This window comes from Wasmannia auropunctata, unplaced genomic scaffold (assembly GCF_000956235.1).
Source record: "Wasmannia auropunctata unplaced genomic scaffold, wasmannia.A_1.0 LD336046.1, whole genome shotgun sequence".
In the NCBI taxonomy this organism is placed as follows: domain Eukaryota; kingdom Metazoa; phylum Arthropoda; class Insecta; order Hymenoptera; family Formicidae; genus Wasmannia; species Wasmannia auropunctata.
The window spans coordinates 385,270-410,876 of NW_012026844.1; the positions used below are offsets into that span (position 1 = coordinate 385,270).

Consider the following 25,607-nt stretch of genomic DNA (forward strand, 5'->3'; position numbering starts at 1 on the left):
TCCGATATTGGCCAATGTGCGGTGGGGTAATGGTGGCCATAGGAGGGTCCGTACCATTCGTCTCGCCGCGGGCGCCGATACATCACCGAACCTCGAACCAGCGTTCCCTCGTGTGTATCTATATACATTTACGATATATATATTATATATACATATACATATATGTATGTGTGTGTGTATATATATATATATATATATATATATACACAGACACACACATACATATGTATATGTATACGTATATATATAGACTCCGTGGCACGGAGTGGATATGGTTCTACGGATGGCTACTCAGACCGAGCGCACCCTCTCCCTCTTGCACGCGCGCACGCATACAATTACGTACTCCTCTCACAGATCCGTGCTCCTCGCGCACCGTACATACACCTACACATTCGCGGCAAACTCACGGGCAAGCAGCCCGGTCCAGCCCGGGGTGCCCAATACCAATGCCAACGGCGTCGGCCCGATTCACCGGGGGACCAAACCGAGAGCCATTAATCTCTTCGCGCGGCAACCCGCAACCCGTCACTGTGTTTACCCACATGTGAACCATTATGTCCGCCCCCGCGATGTAGAACCCGCTCCGCTCCGCACCGCGCGCTCCGTTTCACCGCAAATTCCTAACTCGCCGTTTCCGGTCGCCGCGCGAAGAAACTCGCCTCTTCGAGCGAATCGTCCTCGGGATGCGATAACCGAACCGCTATTTGGAAAACTTGTGCTATTCGGGTCCCTAATGAGCGTGTGCAACATGCTTACGATGAATAGAGTGCTGAAATGAACTGAAATTTGCAGCCGCGTAAGTATTTCAGAATCGTCGGCCGTAAAAATTCACGGTTGATGGGCGACCCACAGAAGCTCTCGAGGAACGACAGGTATCGCGAGCGACAGGGCTAAAAGCCCTATCATCGATCTTTTGGTCGAAGCATGGAGCGAAGATATATTTGCGAGGTATATATTCAGGAACGGTACGTGAATTCTCTCGAAAAAAATCAGGTAATCTTTAGAAACAACTGCCGACCGCCCGGAGTGAAATCGTAAGTTCGATTCATTGCGAGCGAAATGCATATATACTTGCGCAATACGAGAACCGCCAACTGATGGGTATACGATATCGGGGGAAACTAGTCACGCGAAGGAAACACGCCATCGACATTCCGAAGTCAAAGAGATCGGCTCGCCTTGCTCGCGCTGGACCTACCTTCGAGAAACAATTCCAGCTTTGGCTGACGAATACTTCTCGCAATATTGATAATGAAATGTTTCTAACGATAGAAATTCCCCGATAGCACCAACGACGAGAGCTATCGCGAATATTATACTGCGCCGCCGCAGTTTCTCTCTTTCTCAGACTGTCTCTCGAAGCAGACGCTGCCGGCAAGCCGCTTCGAATATTATTATTACCCTCCCGGCATTTTTTTTCTGCAGCGACGTTAGACACGCCCCTCGTTTCATTTCGTTTCACAGTTTGTAGTCCTGTTAGCGGCGTAAACTAAGATTTCGCGTGTTAACGTCAGCCCCGCGACTGCGAACAATTTTCTAAATCGCTCTCGCAGATAGCGACGTGAAAACGTGACGGCTCGTATCTGGAGGCAGCGTCTTACTGAATAATGAATTCTGACTCGCTGTCGGGCAACGGATATCATGCGTGGAAAGGAAAAAAGGCTTACCGGTATCGTCGAGGCCCCGCCTCGCCTCTTCGCCAACCCGATCGCCTCTGTTATCCGTCGCGAGATCGTCCTTTTCCTTATTATCCTCAGAATCGGTGAGCACCGCGTCGTCATCGTCGTCCGTCTTGTTCTTCGGTTCCCAGGTCATCTTGTTCTCCTTTTTGAGACGTCTCCGCGCGTTCGCGAACCATGTGGAGACTTGCGTCAGCGTCATTTTTGTGATGATAGCCAGCATAATCTTCTCGCCTTTCGTCGGATACGGATTCTTCTTGTGTTCGTTCAGCCAAGCCTTCAAGGTTGCCGTCGACTCCCTCGTGGCATTCTTCCGCCGCGCGGCCAGGTCGTATCCAGCTCCGTACCTAAAAAAGACGAAAAAGGTACCTTACAATGAGTCTTCTGAAATTCTTTAAAAATTCGTTCCGCTCGAGTAAGCAATTGCTTGTAAACAGGAAGTGCAATATGAGAAAAATCAAGATGTAAAGAGCTCAGTAAACCGTAGATAATATTTGCACGTGCTTCTTCCCATACTAATTCCCATTTCTAATCATTAATTAATCGATTAACACACACACAGATTGATTATATATATGTGTGTATATATACACAAATTGATTCTAATCCTGCATATATTTATTTTTTATGAAGAAATTTAGAAGTCACAGCGAGATTACTAGTCGCGTCTCACTAATAAACATCAAATGCATTATTAACGAATGAGTAATCGCCGTTAAGCAACGCTCGCCGCTTGCCCGCCAGAAGGTAACTATTGTTCCATATTTGTCGAAACAGGCCACTCCACTCGAGAAGTGGTATCGTGTCGAGGGTGCGAATTCCCCGTAGATTTTGGCAAGTCCGAAGTGCTCTGCACGAGCCCTCGGCTTTCCTAGATCTGTGCCCTTCTCTCTCTCTTTATTTCTCTCTCTTTCACTACCTCTCCCACCCTTTCTCTTTCTCTCCGCCTTGCTGAACATCAAACCCCTCTGGGATAGAGGGAGGGGGGGGGCGGCATCCTACTGGGTCGAGGGTGATACTCCGGCAAATATATACGGGGAATAAACCCCCAGCGGCGGCGTGATTCCATCGTGCACCCCCGGCACTCACTCGCCGTAATGGCGATTCGATCGATCCCCTCTTGCCCACCCCCCTCCCCTCTCGCTCGCTCAGTCTGCGTCTACTCCTCTCACGTCTCTCTTCCATTCCTCCCCGTCTCTCTTACGAAGAACCCAGTGCGCGAGTATGTTATAGGTGGGTACTGTTTTATATATTATATGTATATATATATATATATATATATATATATATACACACATATTCTATAGGCTAAAATACCTATCGACGATCCATCGATCCATTCTATGAAACGATGGAAGAGGCACAGTGGTTCGCGATAGCGGCGATAGTAGTGGTTAGTAACAATGTTTTGCCTCGAGCGGAACACATCCTAACGAGATACTTGCTGCTGTTGCTCGTCGATGGCTAGGGATAAATGAAAATTTTGTATCGATATCAAGTGGCAGACGACAATTGGAAGATTGTCTATTGATAATCAATAAATTTTTGAAATTACATTCCCAATGGTTTGTAAGAATTTTATCAATTTTGTAAAAAGCAATGGATGTGAGACTAATTTAAAATTGTATCCAAACAATTTAAAATAATGTTCTTGAATCGCAGCGGTGACATCAATCAATTTATGTTACTCTATTCACGGTAATTTCCTATGACATTGCATACGGAAATAATCATCAAATTTCGGATTTCTTTATTTTCGTTGTGACGCTATTAAAAATAAACTCGTTGTCAGGTTTCCATTTCCACTTTATGTAATCGAATTAGAGACGAGTGTACATCGGGCGGCGCGGCGGATCAGATTGGAGAAATCGCTCGGCACACGCGGGAAGGAAGCCGAAGAGCGAGAAAGAGAAAAGCGGAAATCGAGGTAAATCGAACGAACGGCGAATTATTAGATTCCTGCTTTCACTCAACGAGCACAAGGCTGCGCAACCCCCTCCCCCTACCACCCTCCGATTACCACTGCGATCCGCATCCGAGATTGCCGAGATGACCGCGTCGATGGGGATGGAAGCGGCAATCCGCAGGAGGCTGACTCGAAGAAGGTGGAGGACGTTTCACCCTCTATTAAACTCCCTCGTACAAGGGAAAGGCGGCCGCCGGGATACGTCGCCAGTAAAACGAGCCTCTCCTCGACTTCACGTTTCTTTTTTTTTTCCTTTCTTTCTTTCCTTACTCTCCACCGACCGCGTTCCTCCTTTCGCCTGCTGCTACCGCAAGAAAGCGGCCATGTCCTTGAAGGAGTTCTATCGATTTCGATATAGGCTTCCGCGTCCGCCGTTGAAGCAGTTGCGACCATATGGCGGCATTCGCGAAAGACGAAACAATAAAACGCACCGTATTACGGCGGAAAACTGTTAATTCTATTGCGAACATATCCTTTCTTCTCGCAAAACAGGGCAGAAAAAAGCTTTCTAATATTTCTTGGATTGTCAGCGTTACGAAGCATCATATTAATTATATAACACAGACTTGTTCACGTTGATGTGATTGGACAATGTTAAAAATGAGAAAGTTAACGAATTCGCGGAGGAAGGTGATAGTCCGAGCGTTTCGAATCGAAGGCTCGTCAGGAATTGACAGCGGACGACGATACAAGCTCTTGCAGATATAATCAAAGTTCGCCCCTTCGTTAATATGCGCAATTTCGACTGCCTCCCACACGCCGGGCCGCGCCGGCGCGGGCGCTGCGCCGCGCAATTATCTACATACACAACGAGTCCGCATCGGCATTTACATACTAAGTGTACCGTTGCGTGCCGAGAGAGAATCGCTCGGATGTGATCGCGCGTCTTGTATATGCGACGATGCAGATGCGACGACGAATGGGAGCAAAGTAAAAACTCGGCGAATGTGCCACGGCCAGTTCACAATCTCCCTTCCTTCTTATAGCATATCTCAACGGTACTTCTCGCGAAAAATTCTGTTGTTATTCGCACGCGAATCACGATGCGCTCGGGTGATCCGAAAACGTCAGGTGTGAATTAAAGTCGCGCAAGCAAATGTCCAATAATACAGAAAAGAAAGAAGGCGTTATGTTGCTATTTACGAGCATCGCGATCGGATTTCGTGACACGCATTACCTGAAATTGAAATGGCAAGTATGCATAATAATTTCTCGAGTTTTCATAAATGTAAGTTTTGTATATTCTAAAGGATTGTAAACGGAGCCGGATATATGTATAAAAGATCTAAACGTTGTGCTCATAGTGCAAGAGCTCACGGACTAGTAGATTGCGAGTGAATGGCACTATCTGCTATCATAAAATTCTCCGACACGCTCTTATCGTCTCTTTGTCGATGCTAAATCGTGCGACGAGCGTCCTTGAAGAGCGCAACATATATGGATTTTTAACGCGTGATTTGCCACAATAAATGTATAAATATCAAATGTATCTCGATGTACGTAAATGTATGTACGTAAATTTCAATCGTTAATCCAAACTGACACCATTTTGAGTGACTTATTTAAAAATATCTTTAATCCGACACTAACGGTAAACAAATAGGAATATCTTTCTTATTGTCAGTCAATCGCCCGTTAAAAGGCCGATAATCAAATGTTGACGTTGTACGATATCGGATTCGGCAAATGGATTTCGTGCAATAACAAAATGAACTCGCACAGTTATCGTATCGCCGCGCGTATTTCTGCGTAGATTGGAGATTAACGTCAATTTAGAAGCACGGTACCGTTCGTGGCAGTGAAAGGACGGAGAGGGGCGTATCATATACGCGAAACGAAATTGTCGGCAGGCTCAGAGGCAGAGGATGAGGGCCGAAACGATAGGGATCGAAACGATAGGAATTCCTCCACTAAGGGGGATAATAACGATGCGAAAGGGTGCATAGAGAAGCGCGTAATGCTAGACACTGGCAGCACTCGAGCGACTCATTAGAGGCTTTGCATATGGTGGCGTCAACCTCGAAAGGTTAACCAATATTGGCAGAACGCGCGTAATTACGTCCTCCAGCCTGGTATAGCTGTGTATATATAGAGGTAGCTTCAATAGTTACGCCCGGGTTCGGATGTGCAAACGTTTCCTACCGACCAGCCAGCCAACCTACTGCATCTCTCTTCCTTTCCCTCTCTCTCTCTCTCTCTGTCTATCTTCTCTCTCTCTCTCTCTCTCTCTCTCTCTCTCTCTCACACACACACACACATACACCCTCTCTTCTGTGCAATTGTGTATAGCTTACGGCTGCGTTTGCTCCGTACTGCCATCGACAAGATCCGCCCCCTGTACTCGCGCAATCGCTACGTCATACAATAGACCGATATGCTGTCTGTATCTAATCATCAACGTTGCAGCCTTTTCCTTTACATTATTCTAAGACAGTCACGGAGGATATGGCAACTACTTTGATAATTATTGAAATTATGAAATTATACTACGCCTAAATAGTCTCGACTTTTTATTTTTGTTCTCAAAGAATCAAGACGATGCGAAGGGAATCTCGGTGGGAAATTTTTTATCTTGTCGGTCATAAAAACGTGTTCTATATGTCGATATATCAGACGATTTTTCTAGTGTATAGATGCCGTTTCAGGCATCCAGACGATAGAAAAGACGCGAATAAGTAACCGGTTACGGAAAATCAAAGGTATAATCGTTAAAGGTGGTACGTTTCTATGAACTCGATACACTCAATGTCTATAAGCGATCTTTGATAACAAAAAACGATATCTCCTGATTGGGTTAAAATTGAGATAGTATCATTCACTGCAACATTCGCTAACATAGTATTCTTTTAATTGATAAAAGTGCTACGGCACAATTATAGCATCGTCAAATGTAACTATATAATTATCGATCTAAATTCTAAATGAAAGAAAAGAAATTTTATTATACACATAGTTCTTATATTATGTATATTGCAATTACATTTCGTTATTGAAAGCAACACGACAACGATCTTTGACATTTAAATTTCCATTTAACAACAATTTAAAATGTTCGCTATGTTATCTTATTGCACAAAGAACGAGCAGACATATTCATCTATCATCCAATAACAAACAACAGGGCAGTAAGATTCGCGAGAGTGTGCAATGGCGCGAATGAAGGAAAAGAGAGAAATCAATTAATTTACGCAAAGACAACAGAAAAAAAGAGATACTTCTGCCTGTTCGAAGTGTCCTCAAAGGAAGCCTTTCGTGGCGCCAGTAACGACATATTTCTCATTTCCTGTAATCAGAGCGTTCGCGTCGGAGCATTCCAATCGAGCCGCTTCAATTTATACTCTCGGCCTTCGCGCGGGAGGCGATCCCCTCCTTGTGTCATACAACGCAGTCCACACTTTCAACGCTGCCAGTAAAACAATAGGCGACCTGACGCCGTCGAAAGTGACGGGGTACGTTAAGGGAAGAGAGCGACCGGGGCGGAGATGAGGGAGAAGCGGCGGTCGTATTATTAAGCAAGTAAATTAATAGAGGCTTGTCCAGGAGAGGTGGCGAGAGAGAGCGAGGCAGTAAGGGCGCTGAATTCCACGATAAACAATGCCTACCGTCGGAGTTTCTCTGGTAGGCGCCGCCACCGCCACCGCCGCCGCCGCCACCGCCACCGCCGCCGCCGAGCACATGCAGACTATACAACCACCCGAAAGGGTGGCTCCGAAAGAGGGAGGGAGAAGTCTCCCGTTGCGTGAGTCACAGCGCGCTTGCCTATTCCTGAACGTCGAGCATAAACGTGTGTGCACGTGTGTGAGTTCGCCAGGCGGACACGAGGGTTGCTAAGCGAAGCAAGTAAAGCACCTGTGGGAGCCGACTCGTTCGGAGGATACGGAGGCGGCCGAGGAAGTAGTCGAAAGGGAGTAGACGTACGCAAGGGAGTACGGGAGGAACGGGCGAGAAGATAGAGAGGGATTTAGAGTCGGGGAGGGAAAGATAGAGACAGGGGAGTAGAGCGAGATAGCACACACAGAGAGTAGAGTGGTGAGTAGAGCAGAGAGAGGCCTGGCGAACGGGCGAGCCAACCCCGGGGAGGAAGCCAATCAATAAACTCACTCACTCACTTGCTCTCCTACGAAGAGAGACCTACTGCTCTCCCTACGCTCGCGATGTGGCGATATGTGTGGCCGTGTGTACGTGTGTATGCGCGTAGTACGTGTGTACGCCAGTATACGTATGTACACACGTCCAACCTGGAAGCCTCCATTATATACGCCCACTCGGCTGCCTACAGCCATTTTGTAGCCGTCCGTCGTGTTTGGCCTAACTCGAGCGCCGGTGCCTTCAACCCCTTCGAGTTCGACAGAATTCGGAAATCGCGGCAACTACTTTGGCCGAATGTCAAGTCAATCGATGACGATTATATCGGATTACTACCACATTAATGTTGTTACACGCTATCAACTTGTGCAAACGGTCTGTTTTTATCCTCGAAACATGATTAAAGATGGATGTTTAAATCGGATGAATATCTGATGATACATATCGTACATTGTATTAACATAAAAGTTACTCGACCGCCGAGCTACGGTCTCTGTCGACGACGAACAGCGCTACAGCTCTCATCTCCCCGATACGACCAGCGCGATTTTAACGGTCCATACGCCACAAACGGTGTGCTTCTCCAGGTGTGCGACCAAGGGGGAGATATTACGGATTCGCGATAACGATAACCGTCGTCGCGCGGAAACGTTTCCAGTGAGAAGTATATACGTGACGAGTACGACAGAATCGTGACTCTTGTTTTAATGGCGACGCGTGGAGGTAACGGGACAACAGGGGCAAGAGGGGAGGTGGTTTGGCGCTCTCCCCCGCTCTCTTTCTCTCTCTCTCTCTCTTTTTCTCCCTCCCTCCCTCTCTTTCTCTTTCGGCGGTAGTTTAATCTAATGGAGCCGAGAGACCATGAAACCTGGCGATAAACTTACCCGTAGGCGGCCAGGGTTGGATCGTAATGGTAGTAACCCGTAGCGGCAGGTTGAAGGGCGGTCGTGCCCCAGGCAGCACCCATGTCCGCCGTCATGCCCATCCCCGTCGCGTCCTTCAGCCCGTACGGATTACCCTGCAAGAGCAGAGTGCATGATAAGCGCTAATTTATTTAGAGTATGTCGCTGCAGAGTGCATATAAATTCTTCTACAATGTAAACATGCTATCGTTCTATCGTGACGTTAAAATTAAAAAAAGAGACGACGATATCGATCGATATCGATCTTCGCGTGACACGAGCAATTCAGGAAACTATACAGATCCATTATAGTTAATGCTACAGATTATGTTCTGCATGCTGAGAGAGATTATTGCAAGCCTGTCTAGAAATCTCCCTCCTTTAGAGATTCAATGCAATCCATCTCAATTTTCACTGATAGACCGTAAGACCACAAGGAATCGTCACGATATAAATATAATATTTGATCTGAGCACAGTGTGTGGTTTGTAGTCTTAAAAAGCTTATGCGACCGGGATAAGAGACCCTGAGAGAAATCTTTCAATCATCTTTTACTCTCGCCTTGATCGCATCGCGATGGATTAAGAGGCAAATAAAAGGAGGCCGCGGCCCGCAAGTTTAACCAGGCATCCCTAAGACATTATCGCGAACAGATGTCAGTTAGTCGGTGTATAATGTTGTCACGAGGCGCGTTGTAAAGATACACTGTAAAAGACAAGCGAAGAGATGGGAGAAAGGAGATGAGATATGAGGGGAAACCAGTGGGAAAAAAGAGCGAGAAAGTGAGAGGGAAGCACAGGTGAGAAAAGGGAACGTGGCGGCGCGTTACGCGGCTAATGGTAACACAATGCGGGATATTATTAGTGCAGCGGTTTAGGAATGGTTTCTTTGGCGCCACAGAGTTTCGTATTACATCTAGTCGTCGTCGTCGTCGTTGTCGCCGTGTCTTCATCGTCGTTGGCGTCCACTTTCTTAATTCCCTGCTCGCCTCTACCCTTCGTTTCGATTTTCGAAGGCCCTAACGGGTGTCCTTGGCTCTCCCTCCCGCCTTTCTTTCGCCTTACTCTCGGCCCTTAGTCCCACCTCGCAGTGGGTCTCCCCTTCAGGGAGTCCAGCACATACATATATATGTAAATGTGTATGTGTATGTGTATCTTCGTCTTTATTTCTCTTCTTTTCAGAAGCGGCTTTAATGGCGAACTGCGGGTGGTCCGACGTCGACGCTTCGGACTATTGTTACGACTGTGCACAGTCACACAGGGTCACCGGTCGCCGGTTTAACCGATTATACGAGCGCGGCTGTATTAAGGTAGCAATAATCGTTGTGTTGCGCCCCAAATCTTGCGACGTATGCGACGCATTAGGGGGGCGCGACAGCAAGGTGGCTCTAACTTGATACCCTGCGTCGCCGTGGGCTCGACATAGTCCATCAAGTTAATGCAGTAGCGCCTATAATTGTCTCCTCTACAGGGTGCTCTAAAAACGTAGATCCATGTACGTTCTATGACAAAATACTCTTTTATTCTCTATTCGCGTACTATTATATTCGATACAAAAATATACATAATTTGAAATTATCGATTTCGTATCGATTGTCTCGTAAACAATAATTGGTACAATTTCTAAATGTAATTGAAATGGCATTGCTTAAAAGTTTCAAGAATATTTATATTCATATATATTTATTTGACCATATTTATATACAATATGAATAACGTTTTCTATGTGTTTTACTTCTTTTTTAAATAAGAGTTACTTTGCACATTGTGAGCCTTATAAGAGTCTTATAGAGCATTTTCGATAATCTATCGTGCCACCCACTCCATTCAATGCTAATCTGATTCTTATTATATTATAATGCCCGTCGAATCATCCGGTCCATCGATTTGAATCGTCAGGAGCACGTGCTTCCTGCTTAACTATCCGATGAAAAAGATCAAAGGAAGAGAGGAAGAAATTTCATCGAAGAGAAAGAAAAACGAAAACTATACTGAGCACGACGAAAGATATAAAAAAACATAAAAAGTATGAAATAAAATACAAAATATTTTGTATTTATATTTCTTGTATTTATAATATAATATAAGAGACGTTTTGTTTTGCATTTAATTACGGAAATAAAATATGTCATTAAAATGTATACTATTAAAATAAATTAAATTAATTAAAATAAAATTAATAATAAGAGATATTTGTTTCGAATATCTCTATCATTAAGCATTAAGTGCATAATAATATACAAAATTACAAGCGGCATCCCAAGAATAATATCAATCTTGACAATTATTCGTTTTTATTTTATTGCTAATTAATCGACGGCAATATATTGTATTTTTTTCTAATTGTATTTTTTCGCAAGAATTAGCAAGTTTGAATTGTATGTACAATAACATGTACAAGAAAGTGTGTTAATGAAATGATTGAGAGACCATTGCAAAAAGTTTCACGCTTATTTTCATTTTTTGTATCTTTTTGTACAATTTTTTTGAGAAATTATATAATAATATGACCATTGAAGAAATAATTTTTTCTCAATACCCAAATGTTTATTGCTCGAATGTCATAATCGAGAAGACCGCACGTGCGCAGAGCAATTCTTTTTTTTACAAAGCATGTTCTTTTGCTCAAGGTTTCTTTTTCAGCTCGAAAAACGGTATCGCCGCAATATAGGTGGAAAGACTGATGCATCTCATGGTCAAAATACTCAAAATTCCCAGCAGTCAGACGTTTATGGCATTCCGGGCTATACCCTGTCATATCGTCCGTCATCCGACCGCTAGCAGTGATGGTCGCGTGCGCCAAATTACGCCACGGCGTTGAAATTCCACGAACGATTGACCGGCTGGACTGCAATTTATGCCGATAAAGATGCAAAACTATGACGTCCGCGTGTCTCGCGCGACAAATGACATTCTTGGGGTTTTGCACGGCCAAGACTAAACCAATACGCGCGAGGGAGAATCCCTTCGTCCTTCAGTCATCAGTCTCAATTACAGCGGGACTCACACTGCGCGATCGATTGTCCGCGTGCAGAATGATAGCGTAAACATACATCGACACGATTATTATCTACGATTATCTATATATATTCGGATAGACAAACATTATATCAATACTCCAAAGTTGTGCAAATACTTAAAATGCTTAAAAATTTTTCCACTTTTATAAAGACTCTTACAGAAATCGACAAAGATAATTAACGAAAGAATTTTCATTGAAAATTACGAAATTCTGAAGAAATAATCATCAGTTGAAATTGTATTTGTGTGAATTCGTAAACGTAAGGTTTCTCTGCAATAATTTTATGTAAATCCCGATATATTACTCACGGATGTACACGCGCGCAACTAAACGCACGCTGCACGTGGCAATATTGCACGCCAGTCGCGTTTAAGTGCCAATTATAAAAGCGTAACAATCTACGATTAAGAAAGCTACGCGTGTTACGCTTTTCAATGGGCCGTAAAATAACGCATGATATCACGAATCGAAACGTTATGACTTTCATATTGCGGCAGATACGCGTGCTTCTCTTCCACAATTGCGGAATATTATCTTACTGATTCTGACCGTTGGATAAATATTCAAGTTTCGTATGTATGACATTATGTTATCCTCTTAATAAACTAACAACTAATATTACAGAATAGCAAACATTTTCGTTATTAATCACGGCTTGACATTCCGCCAAAACGAGCTCCAAAAACTAATGACAAATGTACAATTTGCTGTTTATTTTTATGTGACTGATATTATGCACATTACTGATATAATAAATTTCTGTCATCTGCAAAGCGTTTTACAAAGGATATGCAGTCTGCCAATTCTACTTCTTCTCTATAGATTTTCGAGTCTTGAGATCACAGCACCACGGTCTAACTATAAATGTCTGCCAATTATTCATATATAGCTCCGAGCTGTTTAAAGAAATATTTAGAGTATCTATTTTGGCGCAGGTATTCTCTCACGCAGTGTATTAACGATACATTAAAAATTCTTTTAACCGCATTAAGAAAACGTGAGTCTGAGTCTGAGGTACAATTGTACCGTACCGCAAACAATGCGAATAAAGCGTAAAAACATGAAGAGAAGGTTCAAAGCGCGAAACGCCGTGTGCGGCGGCATTCCCGAGGAAAACGTCGCCGCCAGAGCGAATCTCGGAATCCGTTACGCCGACATCGTCGCTATACGCGAAATAAGACGAATCCGTCGGCTGATGAGAAGAGGATTCCGTCTACCGTTGCTCCCCTATCTCGCGCACAGTTACGTCCTCCTCTCGTCCTCTTTCTCGCGTTCGCGCACTCCCGCCCGCGCCGCCGCGGTATCCCCGCGTGGCTCCCGTCCCTGTTTCATGGCATCCCGCGTATTGATTCTATAAACTCGTTCGCGAGAACGATGAGAGCACTCTCCTCTCCCTACTTCTCGTCCTTTCGGTGTCCGCCTCTTCCGTTCCTTCATCGTCGCGATTCGTTTGACGGAGACGATCTCGCTTAGCGCACGATAAGCGAGATTCGCGAATGTCATATGCGAAATATATTTTTGTGCGGGAATTTTATTTATGAATAAAAAAAAGGAGAAACACATCTTCTGTTTAAGAAAAAGCATTCCGAAAACACTTCCATGTTTGATATATCAATATCATCGATACATCAGAAAAGATGTGCAATTTAAAATAGAGATATACGAATTAATCACGCATTTGCGATTTTAATTTGCAATTAATTCATATTTTCTGATGTCACTATATAACACATTACGTCACAACGTATTATCAGACTTAACAGTTTCTCGATTTTTACTCTGACAAATATTCAGATCTAATGATAGCTGCAGAATATCGAGCTAGCGCGTGTATACAAACTGCTTGGCGTGTTTAATTAAATATATTAACCTCGTGATGTTATTATCACGTGAAGCTGACTGTGAAATGATACGGTAAATTTTATTGAGTAATATAAATATTAAATGTAAATGTTTAATCTTAGATTATAAGTATTCTGTGATATCGGTGCAGTTTAAGTTAATTTGCAAAATAGGTATACTAAATCGGTATTCGACACAAGAATACGAAAGTAGGATCACATCGCACGATTTACGCGCGATCTGCTGTTCAAAGATAAGGCTTTGTGTCGTATCAGCATTTATCTGACCAGAGCATGCACTGATTACGCGGCAACATCAAAAAGCCGATGGGTTTTTCAGTCGTACAAACAGTCGCGATCCGCAAAAATGAAAATGCGCTGTAGAGATAGCTATACATACATCGTATTATCTGATTATACGAGGTAATGACACATTTACGGCACGCGTCAATGGCACACCGTCCCGTGCCATTACAGAAATTGCCGTTGCAGATTGATTAACGCAGCACATAATGTCATTATTAAAAGTTGATTTTAACGATAATTGCGCTTTCATATGAAAATAATCTCTTGACAGGTATCGACATCTTTTTTTTTTTTGCCTTTTTATCAAATTACGACGATTCTATCTCTACAGTTCGTAAAATGCGCGATACGGTCCAACTGAGTTGTACCGATGAGAGATCGCTGTTTACACGCGATTTAGAAAATTGCGTTGCTGCAAATTTACGTTGCTAATTGCGTATGAAGAATGAGACGTGTCTCTCCCGGATGGTACATGCATTCGCTGAATTTCACTCGGGATAAGTCCTGTCTACAAATTGCATGCAGATAAATTGCGGCGGACATAAATCCTCGCGCCATCGAATCGCAGCGTGAAACGGGGCAATTTCCGACTACATTATTAGCCATCGTAACGATTCCTTTTTCCTAGATTTTCTTCTCCTGCATAGCAACTCTATTTTTGTCACGGGCCGTTGGCCGCGCGGAGGAATACATTAATCGACAACACCGCCTAAAAGCAGCCAATTAGTATAATCGCCCGATAAATTCAAATTTAATTGGCTATTACACTTTCTTCCAATCTGGGATGGCATCAAATGCTTATCAGTGTGAATGTAATGCATCTGTGCGGTCTTCTCAATTATAAAATATGGGTAACAAGAGAAAAATCAGTCAGATTATATTACTGTGTGCGTGTATGTCATCGTTTATTTTGTTGCGTACGTCCTGCTATATGTATGCGTACAGAATACGATTTTTGTTTGAAAGTAGAACAGCAATTAATTTTATATAGACGTAATTCCGATCCAGAAAGTATTTTTAATATTACTTCATAATGAAATTATGACAAAATTCCGTGACGAATTTTAGATTGTGTGAAACTGGTTTAAGTGCGTTTCTCTAGATTCCTAGACTTCTCCAGGACCGAGTTGAAGTAACGCACAGGCGGTCGAGGAGGATTCTCTGGTGACATATGCGCGCGAATTCGTCACCGGCAGCCCCTTGAGAACGCAACGAGCGACTTTGCCTTCCGCGAATCGAAACTTAAACGAGCTTATCGGTCGCTTCTCGAGAAAGGGACGCGTGAATAATTCGATGCAGCCGGTACCCAGCCTGGAAGACGCACGAATTCTTGAACGCACGGGGCAATCGAGGGGGGGGGGGGCCGCACGATCCCGAGACGTCCGAGAGAGGGTTCCGTCGCCGGGATTCCAAATTAATTCGCGGCAACACCACGTGCTAATCCGTCTTAAGTTAATACTGGAGAAGCAATAATCGCCCGGGTACGCCTTGTACGACGAATCGATCAATCTGCATCTGGCAATGGCCGCGTTACACGTTGCAAAATGATCGTTCGTAGATCTGATTAGAAACTTATGATATGCTTTTAATAGCAAATTTAAGGTTACGGAAAAAGTTAAACAATCTTTGACTCTTAAATAAAAGAAATAAATTTTTAAATGGAGCAAAAATATAATGATTAATTTCCTAAACTTTTAGTAGTGACTATAAATTCTATTTATTTTTTAATATCTTTACGAAACTATTGAAACAAATAATTAACGTTCAAAGATATAATACATAGATAATATGTATTTATATATTATAATATATCTTAATCATATCATGTTTTATGTGAGATAATATTTTGTATCTTATATATTAATATTGATTACAACGCGCGCGATGGTTTTAATATCTACAAACTTATCTGTTGAAGGGCATAAAATCATTTCTTAACATTTTTAACACTGATAAATCGCCATGTCAAAAATAAAAGAGAACTCACCAATGGCGAGTAGAACGCAGAGCTATCCATGCCGATGCTGGGGTAAGGCCCCTGGTCGGTGGTGGAGGGCGTCGGCGTGGGGTAGGAGGAGTAGGAAGTCGCGGTGGGTAGCCGAGGATAAGCGCCCAACGCGAATCTCGCGGCGTTGTCGTATTGGCAGCTGCACACTGTTTGCCCCGTCACGGGGTCCGTCATCATGGGCCTACCGTTCTCGCAGCAACCGGGCCCGGTGGCGGCACCACCCACGGGGGTCGTGGCACCGCCAGTACCTGCGGGCCCGACCCCCGTCGTCGTTGTCGCCGTGGACGAAGGCGACAGGGCACCCGGGCTCAACGCACCCCCCGACATCGCCGGCGACGTCGCCGTTGTCGGTTGCCCGCCACTCACCAGGAGCTAAAAAAAACAAAAAAACAGGAAAAACACATCATTAACATAGTATAATTGCGGTGCATGCACGATGCGGAGAAACTCCATATATTTCCTTGTAAAATTAGGTATTAGTTTTTCTAACTTGTTTCGAACTGACTTTGATATTCGTGCAGTCGTAGAAACTTCGTCTCCTACAGAGATTCATTTCACATTCTCTTCATTTTTTTTCAACGTAGATACATATAAATAACGCATAAAATAGCTGCTCGTAAGCACATATGCATAGACGTGTCATGATAAGGACATACATATGTACTACATATGTACATACTACTAGAAACGCAAAAGATTTATTTTTTTCTAGTGCGTCTCGGTAGCTTTTTTATAGCTAGCTTATATCGCCTCAAAAGGTGACCTCAAAAAAAATCAGATAATCACAAACATCGATAATGGATATTCTTCTTTTATGGTAGACGGCGAGGAAAAGATTCTACCTGAGTTTTTACGGTCTTTTTTTCTTTGTGTGAAAATGTTGTACGATGAGCAATTCTTTGGTAACTATATCGTCTTTATATCTTTAGAAGAATACAAAAATATATTACACAAAAAAGTATACTCGTAAAAGATATAGATTTCATGGAGTATTAATTTTATCGAAACAATCTCGGCGCGCATAACGGAGAGCGATTACTCCTCCCACGATTAATAGCTTCGTAAAGCTCGTATAAACAGAAAGACGTCACTCTCATGTGCGTGCTCGCGCGCAGGGGATCGCGCGCCGAGGTTGCCTCACGTTAAATTAGCCCATTGTAAATGAGGACGGAATGAATCCCGGTAATTAATATGGCAAGGGCGCGGAGTTATTTCGAGAGGACGGGAGAGGCTCGAGTGCCGCCGCGACGAGTCGGGTTGTATATCTGCGTTGATAAAGCCTTCTCTCCGACAGCTCTCCCGGCATTCCGTTACACACACGGGGGAGAGAAAGAGAGGGCCCCCCGGAAAACGACTCTCTCTCCCTCCCGTATGTGTACCTTTCTATTCGTAGACCGTGTCGAAATCACCCACGAAAACGCCCACGGATCGTTGCGGCGCGCGCGTGACGAATAGGATCGACGAGAACTTTATTTTCCCGCAAACGATTCTCCTTCGCGTTTTAGCGTTTCACCTCTCTCGTGAATTATTAAAAGCCCGCGCCGCTTATCAATTTCGAAGCCAGCGCGTTTACAAAAATACGGCGACTCACGGCGAAGTTTTTATATATACCGATGGGAGCCTCCATCCGTTTTCTCGTACGATAAAATACAAAACTGTCTCTCGGTCGTTAAGCAATACCGCAGGGACTATTCACTTCGATCTCCTGTTTACTCGGAAGTTCGGTTAAATACGTGATGCTTTTTCGTTAATAATAATAATGAACGGGCAATTGTGTGGAGCCATTCTTTTTTATCCTTTTTTTTAGAAACGTATGAAGACTTTACAAAGATGCTCGATATAGCATTCGACTGCCTTCGTTTATGCTTCGAATTACGCGGTTTCAATGATTTGCATAATTATCTCGATCTACAATGAACCATCTGCATAACTATCTTCGTGAGAAAATTCGAGGAGTCGCTTCCATCGCAACATCGAGCCATTTCCGGCTCCACGCTGTTTACAATCTCGCGCGCATCGATTTTTCCGTGAGCGTGCGTCAATACGCTCGCGTATTTTCACAAGAAATATCACGCGGAGCCCCGCGCCGCGCGTTGCAAAAATAGAAGGGCGAAGGGACGACGGCGCGTCGCGTCGCGTCGCGGGATTCGCACCGAAAGAACGAGGTAAACCGAACTTTCTCGTGAACAAAGACCCCGCGCACTTTCGTCGTGGTGGTATAACGATGGTGGTGGTGGTGTAATGGTGGTGTGGCGGCGGACTTCGAGGACATGCTGTGCGCGCGCGCGCGCGCGCACGTGTGTCCCCGTTCACGCATAACAACACGCGACACGTGTGTGTGTGCGCGCGCGCGCGTGTACATGTGTGGCTCGTAGTCTCCCCGGCTTCCACGGCCCTCACTCTCTGTCCCACTCTTTTTCTCCTCGCCTCTAACGAAACGTTCCGGGCACCTCCAGCGTGTCTGGAGCCATTCACGCCCTGCTGGGTTTCCCACCGGAACCTTTTAAGACCCCACTTTCACCCCCGCGGCAGCCGCCGGCGCGAAAACCCTTCGGATCTCGTGGTGCAGGAAGACTCGCCGTGATATGGTCCTATCCCGCCTCCACTTCTCGTGCTCCACCTTGTCGCCGATCGTTTCGCGACGCGCGCTCGTTGGCGAGACAACCCCCTCGAGTAACCGAACGTGTCGGATTTTGTACGAATCCTGATACGACCACCGTCAGAATTTTTTCCTTCGGTTTATATACTAGCATATTTTTTTTAAACAATCGCTAACACACGGAGAGGAATAATTCCAAGATCATAAAATTCGTATTTTATAAATATGTGAGCGCACTACTGGTTGTATATTCGTTTATAAGAACGGCTAGAAAGCAAGAATGCTTAGGTTCTTTCATCTCTTGATATTTGTGGTTTGTGTAATGACGTCCGCGAATAAGGCTTAAACAGCAAAAATACTTAGTTTCCTTTACTGCTTGATATTTGTGGTTTTTATAATAGTATTAGCTGCTCAAGTAAGTTTCTACTTCTCATGAAAAAAGATACGAGTGGCGAAAGCTCGCTTATTTGACGTTGTCCGGAAAATGGCTGCTATTATCGGCATGATTTCTTGAACGGTGCGCATTACGCCGTCCCGCTTGGCCGCGATCTAGCATTAATTTTACGCGTGGAAAGTTATGTCGCCAAAGTTTCCTGGAGTTCATAAATGATAGTTAATAGCGCGCGAATAATCGTTGATACATTCAATTTTCATCAAACTTTAATGTCGGATGACCCAATACGTAGAGAAACTTTGTCGTGAATACATTACATTTGAAAACAGAAATGAGATTATATCAACAGTGCTAATAATTTTTATATTTGTAATATGAAACTTTTTTTTTTCAATTTGAACGTTTTGATTTAAATTGTGTTTAAATCGACCACATACATGGACATTGAGTTATTATCATCGCATGATCGATAATCTTCATTATTGCAAGAGAGAAAAAAATACCTAAAATGAGCGGCATCTTCTAAGAATAATAAGTCATCGTATCTATCGCGTGATTAATCGAGAGATAGTCCACTGATAATCTACCTTGCGAAATTGACAAGATTCGTCACTTCGTCCAGATAGAAAGCATTCTCGCTTGCAACTTTCACCATGTATAACTTAAGTAGCGATCTTTGTAGCGACATGGTGACACAATCGGTGAAGAGTGATTTCAGTAGTTTTTATTTCGTTACACTCACGTTGTGCAGAATTTTGCGACAAAATATTACGCGCAAACTAATCCGTTGTTAAACAATTGTGCAACAATACAATTTCGTGAAGTTTCAATAAGCGTGCACTTTATTGAAATTTCACGAAATTGTATTATATGATTTATATGATTGCATGTTTATATGATTTCCTTCACATATTTGCCTCTCGTTTAATTATTTTGTATCTTCAATAAAGTTCTCATTATTGCGTGTTCTCACTGTATGTGATTGTATGGACACGCTCACACGTGGGAGCAAAGGCTGAATGAATCCGGTGAAGCCGAAATCCTTCAAGAAACGGATCTTATATGTGTAGGTGTATAGTTATTTGGTCCGTGTAAACGGGATTACCCGAGTGAAACTGTATAAGGGTAATCATGTCGTCATCGAAAAAATAATTAACACGTAACGTTGACTTATCTCTAATCAACTACTAAACGCTTACTTAATTTATTAATAAATTTGCAAATGCAATACAAAATTGCGGTGGACAAAAATTGATTTTTCTTCCTTTATTTGAGATAAAATTTATTACTAATTTTAGATTAATGTCCTTCAACCAATGTTCCGCCAAACAATGTTGGCACAAATCATATTATTTTCAGATGCATTCTTAAAAGACGAACGTTCGTAAATTTATTACGACGGACTGGCAGCCATCAATTACGTGGACGCAGTTTATACTGAAAAGATGGCGACAGGAAAGGTTGTGCGGCTTATCTTTTCTGCTCGCCTTCCTTTCCTCAGAGACCACTTCTTCCTCACGTCGCAGCTTCTCTCTTTCTTTCTCTCTCTCATGTCACGCCATTTGTATCTTTTTCTCTTCACCAGAATCACAACCATCACGAAAGCAGGCAAGAATCTTGACTCTCCCCTCGTCCTCTCCACCTTAGACCTCTTGTACGACAACGGCATTACGGGGCCTTCCTCTCTCGACAAATTAGCCACCATGGCGACTTTTATAACGTGTAGACAGAAGAGATCTTCAATTAAAATTTAACAGATGCCACGCGATTTCGGTTGTTTTTTTCATCAGAGAAATTTGCAGAGTCGCAAAAAGCAGAAAAGAAGCTTTAAAACCAACTATTTGAGAGACACGTAATTAATTACTTGTTTCCTGTTTTTGCACGCTAATTATATCAAGTTATTTCAAATCTATCAAATTTGCAAATATCAATTATAATTGCAAAAGTGTGGAGAAAATACTGATACAATGCATCTAGCGAATCTAGTCATACAATGCAATATGCTTAATGTGACAGGTGATGGATAATGTAAGGATTTACAAATTCGAACGAATTGTTAATTAGCTCAATGTGCCGCGGAGAGAACGAGTTGTCACGAAAGTCGCGGAGGCATTAAACGGGCGCGAACGCGGACGCGGCAGTTTCACGTTAATTACGTCCGTCTCCGAGAGGGACGCGACAGACAACGAGAGGAGAGTTCCGAGCGAGCATGGCTTTAAAAACGTCACCGCGCAGCGGAGGAGGGACGCCTGTCGGAGGGCGGCGCGAGATCTATTTGAAGCGTTAAAGACTCTGTTAAAGCGGCGGTAACTCGACGTTAAGAAGGCGCGAACGTCGAGTACCGTGGACGACTCGGGGTATTTTTACGCGGCTCGTTGAAGCGTTTATCGACACCGGGGGAAATTCTTACGAGCTACTCCCGTCCGCCGGAATTAAATCGACCAAGGGAACGTCAAACGTCGCTCGCGCTTTTCGCGAATTATGACGAATCATCAGATTTTCTTCCTTCTTTTTCTTTTGTAATAATTCTATAAATAATATATATTATTTAATTTTAATGTTAAATATATTTATCGCTTATTTTATATATACAAAGTTATTCTCTCTTTGCACGATATAATATAAAAGCAAGATTCTTTTTATGTTTGTTTCTCTTGGAGGTGCCGCGCTCCTCCCGATTCGATCGCCGATTTCCGTCCTGTCGACCCTTCCGAAACTCGCGAAAAAAGGAGAGTGATGAATTCGCGCGCGCGCGCGAAACGAGGCCGTTCCTATGCGGATGAGACACGTGCACCTTTAAACCGGCAACCGGTTTCCGCGCGACGTGCGTGTAAAGGCGAGACACACAACCGAGACCGTTCGGCAAGTACGTGCGAGAATTTGTGGCGTAATTGCCGATTCCGTCAATCATCGGGCGACGGTGTTTTCATGCCGCTGCCAAATCCCGCGTGATACGAGATAAACAGCGCGTAATAACAAAGTATAACCGGATAACGACGGCATAATAATGCGAGTTAACGAAGTGAGCGGGGCCTCGAAATTCTCTTTTCAGACATGCGATCGTGAGAAGAGCATAAAATGAAAGGCTAATATCTCGCCGGGCATTATTGTAACCGATGCGGAGCCGGCCAACAAAGTTGTAGTTTTACTCTGTAATTACACGGGCGCGGCAATTTGTATATCATTAAAGATACGCGCTATTGCGAATAAAAGTTCCGCACGAATCGACGGTGTATCCTTAATAAATTATAATTAACCGATAAATAATGACCGAGAAAAAAAAGTATCCGTGTAATGCAAAGAGAAGTCAAATATTAAACGTAAGGTATTCTTTCAGTTATTTCTACTGTTTTTCAGACCAATTATTCCTTTAATTTAATCCTGTCATCTCGTATACATCTCTCTCGCTTATCACTATTGCGCTTACCACTATAACGACCACTGTAACTTCTCAATACTCGGATATCGTCTAATTACCGGTTCATGAAGACAAGAGGAGTGGCGAGGATTAGCAAAGCGCTCGCATTCGCAGTTGAGCCAGCTCGTCGATCTCTCGCGTCACTCCTCTGCCAAGGGTTCGCGTCGATTCCCTCGCGATAACAATGGCCGCGAACCGCGCAAAAAGTGGGCGGCGTGAATGAAAGCGCGACAGAGACGAAGAGAGAGAGAGAGAGAGAGAGAGAGAGAGAGAGAGAGAGAATGTACAAGCCACGATCCTGAAAATCGATATCGCGGATACCGAGGTGCTTCCGTGTCGACGCTCGTAATTATATGCCGCGGAGCACGATATACCACGTTGCACGATTCCCATTATTGCCATCACGGTAGTGTAACTTATTGTTAGCGAACAGAGCACGATGCTCGAGCGTAGATAGAGCGATGGTGTTGAATGACGGGACGCGGTAGCGACCAGTGCTCGAAAGTTAAACCCTTTTGGTACGCGCGATCATTAGAGTACGGAGACACGCAGCCTCTGATTCCAGCGGAAAAAAAGGAGTTGAATGAAAGTTGTTATGATTTTTATTTCTTTATCCGTATTTTCTAATTATGACAATTCTACATGTATAACGATTAAACAGCCGTGAAGTAAACGATATATATTAATGTAGATCACTTGCAACCATTCACGTGGGAATGAATGCATTTTAATGTTGTATAATATATTATAAAAACATTAAAATGCAATGAGTTATAAATGATATATGCACACATGCGATTATGATTAAGGAGACAAGAGGTCAGTAGCAAGTATATTAGTTAATCGAACTTGTCGAATTAATTCTCAATTAAAATTACAATTGTAGATTTTACGACTCGTCCCGTTTTATCTACGGGAGTAAGTCGTGTTATAAGTAGAGTATAAACATCAATTATCGCATATGCTTAGAAATCATTGGCACAAGATAGTTATTATCTCGTGGCATGGACTTGCAACGCGCGCGTTCGCAAACCATGACAAATTTCGTAACGCCATTTAGATAATTATACATAATTACTACTCATATATACATGTTAATCATTCGTTGCAGTTTCCAACGGTACAATCACTGCAACCGGATCTCTTACTTCATTTGCACGTCGTAGATTGCGATTAAATGAACGGCTCATCGCCGTGACGTTCTGGCCTACATTTAATTTTGTATTAAGAAGTTAATTCGAGAGGCGGAAATTTCCCCAAATTCTAGTGTATACGTCGTACGTATCAAGATACTTTGCTGCAGAGTAAAAGAAAAAAAATTAACGAATTATAACGAGCAACGTATGATTACTCCGCAGATTATCTTAAGAAATCGAAGCGACAGGTGTTGCTTAAGTTTTAGCGTTCGATAACGCAACTCTAACAAAGTCATGACTTCGGTAATCTCACGGGATATTGAAAGTGCATGATATATTGCAATAACGCGATACGAGAGCTACATCGAAATATCATGGCGAACGAAGTTTCTCCACAAATTACTTCACATCCCAATGAATCAATCAAGGAACGGTGTTTATGAAGTGAAGGCACCGCTGCTCATCAGCGCGATTATGCAAATTCTTAGCTCGTTACGGCAGATAGGAGGCCTCGATGCGATATATATTTTTTTTCTCCCCGAGAAGCGGCGAAGGCGCATCGCGCGTCCGGAATACGTAAGCCTCGTAAGCGTATACGTTTCATACGACATTGCGGCGAACAGTGCAATTTGCAACTCTCCACGCTGCAAACGCGGATCTTCCTACGGCTACGGCGCGGACCGATGCGGGCAGACCTACCCGTATTATTGCCAAGAGTCGGACGCAAGCTGCACCTGCGCGACCCTCGGTGCGCTTTACGCGCGCGCCGCTTTTATCGAGCATTATTTATTTCCCTCCTCCTCCTCTTCCTCTTTTTAGAGAACGTAGAGATGTAGCGCCGCGCTTCTGTAACCATCGAGCGTGCGTCATCCCATTTGTGGGAAGCAAAATTATAATCCGTAACAGGATGTCCGAGAAGTCGCGCGCTTCCTCTCGAGAATCGCGACAAGAGTTCGCGGTTAAAAATCTTCTCATGTGAAAATCTACTTTCATGCTACTTTCATTGCAATTTTCTAACTCTTAAACGTTTTTTTATCCTATGAAAGAAGGAAATTGCCTCGAGTCCAACCAACGTTTTTCTCGTTTTAAAATGACGATCTGTTAAATTATATCATTACATCTTTCTACGGCAATTAATGGCAGCATTCGATTTGCGACTAAAATTATTTTTATTTTATATTTAATTCTAATAAACGTAATTAAAAGGCAATCACCAGTAAATTTGTTCAAGCGAGATTTCTGATAGATTTCTCTGATGCCTAAATTTTGATACGCAGAAGCAAGTGAAGGAAAAACTCAAAATGGAACAAAACACACGGCTGAATATTCATTGCGCGCGACCCGCCCACTAGAATCTTAATTACCGCATATCTAATTTAACTCGACAACTGACACATAATACATCTTTATAATACCATATCGTCCGACGTTTTGTTAACATTAATGTTACCCCACATATTCAGCAACGTATTTTAATATTGTGTCTCGAAGCGATTGCTGCAAACATGAATTTATGCGAGCGTTGTGATACTATATCTTGCGATATTTTTTCGTGTAAGTAAGCTTTCGAAACATGCGTTGTTTACTTGGCTTAGTCTTAGACAATTATTCATGGCGAGACTTGTTACTCGGCAATCTTTTTTTTATGTATCGTTGATCACGAATACAATGACGAATACGCAATAGGCTATACATACCTATTACCAATTCTTTTACGTCGACATTGTTCTGTAGTCAACGACAAAGTTAAAGTTCGCAACACTTATTATCGGTCTCAACGGTATAATCTGTTCTTTGCACAAAATAAATGTTAAAATTATTATTAGATAGCGTATTAAAATTATATTTAGAATATTTGCTTTTTACAAAGAACAGAATAAATCCAATTAATGTGATAGAAGGAATTAGTGTTATTTAACATCAAGAATCGCAAAAACTTGTTTTCACTCAACGTCCGAGCAAACAAGTATTTATTTCCCTTTTTTAATTATCTTTTTCATCTCTCAGGTTAACGCTTTCCTGCTACTTCTGTCATTCGAAGTCAGCGATTGCATATATAATTTAACAGAAATGCAAAATGCTTCCTTCTTATTCCTTCAAGTGCGTATTAATATGCTGATTAATTTATTTAAGATTATTCACGGAATTTTTATTTTAATACGTTTGACCTCCAATTTTTGCACGTATGTGACAAAGAAAGAAAGCGCGTGTTAAGTAACACACTGATTAAATAAGCGTCACGCGGCGA

At 43.0% G+C, this 25,607-nt stretch overlaps 1 protein-coding gene across 1 annotated transcript in view; it reads right to left on the minus strand.

Moving 5' to 3' along the window:
* LOC105451721 (homeobox protein araucan) overlaps nt 1-25,607 on the minus strand; it is a 59,416-nt gene that overhangs the window by 12,116 nt on the left and 21,693 nt on the right. Inside the window, exons 2-4 of the mRNA XM_011692344.1 lie at nt 15,792-16,184; nt 8,619-8,752; nt 1,671-2,029 (exon numbers count right to left, since the gene is read on the minus strand). Coding sequence (XP_011690646.1) covers nt 1,671-2,029; nt 8,619-8,752; nt 15,792-16,184 — 886 coding nt within the window. The remainder of the gene's footprint in view (nt 1-1,670; nt 2,030-8,618; nt 8,753-15,791; nt 16,185-25,607) is intronic.